Here is a 4,571-nt window from a genome sequence, read left to right on the forward strand (position 1 = left end):
TGTGTGTATAGAAACAGGATGACAGTTAATGCTATGCTTTTGTAACTTGGGAGTTAATTGACTCTGAAAATTATTTACTCCTGGGCACCTGTCATATTTACTTGACTTAAGCCTCAGTTGCCCTTAGTTCTTATCACCTCCAAAGCAGAGTCTCCATTCTTCATAGGATAACTACATAAACTGTAGTTACTGGTTATAATTCTCAGAATCATTGTAGTTTCTACTTCCATGATTTTCTCTGGGTCCTCCTCCATTCTCAAATCCACATGTAGTTTCATGTCATTCAGATCCTGTAGTTAGAATTATTATTATTGACCACAATGCGATAATAGTTCATGACCTGGCAGGTGCTGGTATGAGTGATTCTCTTTAATACCCTAGCTATCTATACCTTTGATGTTCTTTAATACTACCCATCAGAGAGCAATCTAAATAGCTAATAGGTTGTTAAATAGCAATCCAACGGGTTATTTTGAGTTGAATGTTAAGACTGTGCTTCCTTGCAGGGAGAAATATATCTCAAATTTTTTGTGCACACGTTTCTCTTCTTTTCTCTAACTGTCCTCTGGAAAAAAATGAAAACTAGCTGGTTGGACTGTTAAGTGGAGAGACTAAAGAAGTGTGAGTTAGAGAACATCCATGTGTTTTAACTCTTACAGATGCCTCCAAGAATCATTTTTCCAACATTGCAACAGTTCCAAATCTTGCAAACATGTACTATCTTTCACTTCCTCTATTGAAACATTCCCCAGGATCATTTTATAATTGTCTCACACAGGGTTGATACCTTCTTGCTTTCATAAACTATTACTAAGTTTGTCATAGTGAATACGATTTGGTGTTATTTTAATGATTATACAAATAAGATATTTGATAATCATTTTAATTTGCCTCTTATTCCATATATTCTGAAGTTTAGACCTGATTTCTTATAACTGTCTGGTTTTGAAATAATGATATTGGGGACAGATAGTACAGTGGGATAGGGCTTTTCTAGCAAACAGATGCCCGTGGTTCAATTCCTCGTACCCATATGATCCCCAGAGTACCACAAGAACGGATTCCTGAGTGCAGAGCCAGAAGTCACACTGAGCATTGACAGGTGTGGCTCAAAACCAAAGATATTACTTATCACTAATTCTTTACTTTTTCCAGTGATGTCTTTATTTTATTTTTATATTTTATTTATTAATTATATTTTTACTTCTGAGTCTATATATTTTAATATATTAATCACCGTATCACTGTCACTGCATCACTGTCATCCCGTTGCTCATCGATTTACTCTAGTGGGCACCTGTAACATCTCCATTGTGAGACTTGTTACTGTTTTTGGCATATAGAATATGCCACGGGCAGCTTGCCAGACTCTGCTGTGCGAGCGGGATACTCTTGGTAGCTTGCCGGGCTCTCTGAGAGGGGAGAGGGAAGGAGGAGTTGAATCCGGGTCTGCTGCGTGCAAGGCAAATGCCCTACCTGCTGTGCTATCGCTCCATCCTCACTTTTTATTTTAAAGCTGAAATTATTACTTTCTAAGCCTTCCTAGTTGATCACAGAGCATGAAATGAAACTTTGAATATTTTGATTGAAGAAACTTTGCTTTCGAAGACAATTTTTTTTCTTTTTGGGGTCAAACCCGGCATTGCACAGGGGTTACTCCTGGATCTGCACTCAGGAATTACTCCTGATGGTGCTCAGGGGACCATATGGGATGCTGGGAATCGAACCCTTGTTGGCCACGTGCAAGGTTAATGCTCTACCCGCTGTGCTATCGCTCCAGCCCCCATCGAAGACTATATTTTTAAGGGTGAAATTTTCACATCTGTTCTAAGTATGGGCTTCCACAGCACACCTGTCTCTAAAGTATTCCTCCCTCAAGCTCATTGGGTCACCTTTCATTATTCATCACAGCACCTCTCATAGTGAGCCGTGAAATGAACTTTAATTTGCTGATAGTATTTCTCTGTCATTAGGGTTACAGGAAAGTTTCTTCAGCATCCTAGACCCATGAAACAGATAATCCTGGGACATGCTAGGAACCCATTTAGAACATCCCCAAGCCTGAGATATTTTAATAAAAAGTAATAGTGTGGAAGCTGTCTTGTGGAAAAGCAGAGATAGGGGTATATTAACATAAAAGTATTGAGGAGAGAGAAGTTAACAGTCACCATATATTAAGTTAATTTTCTGACAATAGGATGTGAAATGTAGATTGGAAATATCTAAGCCTTGCCTGTTTATGTGAAAAGTAACTTTATTTTTCCTGTTTCTTACAGTGCCCTCCAACTCATGGAAGAAAAGAACATTACAGGAATTATACATTTTCTTCTTCTAGGCTTGTCAGAGGAACCAGAAATGCAACCTTTCATATTCTGCCTCTTTTTCTTTCTGTACCTGATCACTGTGCTTGGAAATCTGCTCATCATCCTGGCCGTCGGCTCAGACCCCCACCTCCACACGCCTATGTACTTCTTCCTGTCCAACCTGTCCCTTGTGGACATCTGCATCACCTCCACCACTGTCCCCAAGATGCTGCTGAACATCCAGACACACAGCAAGGCCATCAGCTATGAAGGCTGCATCATTCAAATGTACTTTTACATACTCTTTGGAGGATTGGACAATTTTCTCCTGACCGTGATGGCCTATGACCGTTTTGTGGCCATCTGCCACCCCCTTCACTACACGGTCATCATGAATCCCCGGCTCTGTGGGCTGCTGGTTCTGGGGTCCTGGATCACAAGTTCCCTGCATTCCTTGACAGAAACCTTAATGGTGTTGCACTTGTCCTTTTGCACCGACTTGAAAATCCCCCACTTTTTCTGTGAACTCAATCAAGTGCTCCATCTTGCTTGTTCGAGCACCTTTCTTAATAATCTTGTGATATATTTTTCAGTTGGACTTCTGGGGGGTGGGCCCTTGGCTTGGATCCTTTACTCTTACTATAAGATTGTTTCCTCCATCCGTAAAATCTCCTCAGCCCAGGGGAAATATAAAGCATTTTCCACCTGTTCATCTCACCTCTCCGTGGTCTCCATATTTTATGGCACTGTCGGAGGGGTATACCTCAGCTCTGCTGTGACCCAGAACTCACGGTCAATAGCGATCACCTCGGTGATGTACATGGTGGTCACCCCTATGCTGAACCCCTTCATCTACAGTCTCAGGAACAAAGACATCAAGGGGGCTCTGCAGAATCTCATTGGGAAGAAAATCATAAAGGGGTAATATTCCTAGGATTGAAGAACTGCTATTTTTGTAAGGGATCCATTAGAAAATGACAAAAATGCTTATTTTTTTGAATCAAAACTGTGGAATTTTTCCTATAACATTTATTGATTCACTAAGTTTCAGTGTTCTTTTGCAATTCCCCCTAATAAAAACTGCTTGATACTCTTTTCATGTTTCTGTTCTTTTGGTCTTTTTTTGCTATGAAATGCTTTTTTATATTTACCAGTTCTTACACTTAATTTGCCAACATTGAATCTGAAATATTTGGAAATTTACATTTGTGTCATGAACTACATGAATTTTTTTCTTCAGAACAATTTATTTTCAAAGAATATGGGTTATATTACTTTCATCAGAGGGGGGAAGTTTTCTTAAGGTGAGTCACAAAATGAGTCACAAAATGTAATACATCTTTGAGGGAAAGACACCAGTGGAATCAAGTTGTTTATCTATTTTATGAAAGCAGAAATTCTTACAACAACTTTTGTGTGTTCACTTGTTTGTCAATGATTTAATGTATGACTTGATTCAAAATAAATGTAGTGTCTTCTCCCACTTTGTATTTATTTCAATTTCTCATTTTTATATCTTATTCACATCATGTATTTTTAGTGCACTAATCTTTATTTGTATTTAGAAATGAATGTAATCTTGTTGATGGATAGAACTTCTTTATGCCTTATAATATCAATTTTGCTTTTAAACAATTTATCTTTTCAATCTATTTTTGGTGTCAATAGCATAATTCTACCTGATTTTTTGCCTCCGTTATATATCACACATATTCAAATTATATATGAGTGTCTCTTGCAATAAGAAAAGTTTCATAACTATAATGACAGTCATTCTAATCTTCTAATGTAATAATAAAGTATTATTTTTCTATTGTTATAAGAGTTATTTATATAACAGTATTATTATCAGAATAAGTGAAATAATAATTTAATTTCTTTTTAATTTGGCAAAAGTTTGACAGAGCCAAGAAGTATATAGCACACAGGTGTTTCATGAAGTAGCATGGATCTTGGTGTAGAGGGAAATGTTAGAACTCCATAGAATAGAATAGAATAGAATAGAATAGAATAGAATAGAATAGGAGTCGTGGAATTCTCTAGAGATCTACTAGGTTGTGTCTGAACTCATTGCCTGCAATGCTTTGAAAACACAATGACTATATTCCAACTCTTACACCTTAATAAAGTTTAACTCAAGTTTGGCATAAACTCTTGAGAGGCAACTCTTCTAAATCAGGAGAGGTATGAGAGTCATCATAATTAGATACACCATAATGAGACACATAGTTTAACAAGATCTCCTGGAAAAAAAGAAAAGCAGTTCAA

The 4,571-nt window shown here is 37.5% G+C and overlaps 1 protein-coding gene across 1 annotated transcript; it reads left to right on the plus strand.

Annotated features, from left to right (window-relative positions):
* The first annotated feature begins 2,289 nt into the window (after positions 1-2,289).
* Positions 2,290-3,228, plus strand: LOC101552744 (olfactory receptor 7A10-like). Its single transcript, XM_004615043.3, has one exon. It carries the CDS (start codon positions 2,290-2,292, stop codon positions 3,226-3,228), a length of 939 nt encoding a protein of 312 aa, XP_004615100.3.
* Positions 3,229-4,571: the final 1,343 nt, after the last annotated feature.

The sequence above is a fragment of the Sorex araneus genome, chromosome 2 (assembly GCF_027595985.1).
Source record: "Sorex araneus isolate mSorAra2 chromosome 2, mSorAra2.pri, whole genome shotgun sequence".
Classification (NCBI taxonomy): Eukaryota; Metazoa; Chordata; class Mammalia; order Eulipotyphla; family Soricidae; genus Sorex; species Sorex araneus.

Bases quoted from the DNA above. Each gene is read 5' to 3' on its own strand.
- LOC101552744 (XM_004615043.3), top strand. From the start codon at position 2,290: ATGGAAGAAAAGAACATTACAGGAATTATACATTTTCTTCTTCTAGGC.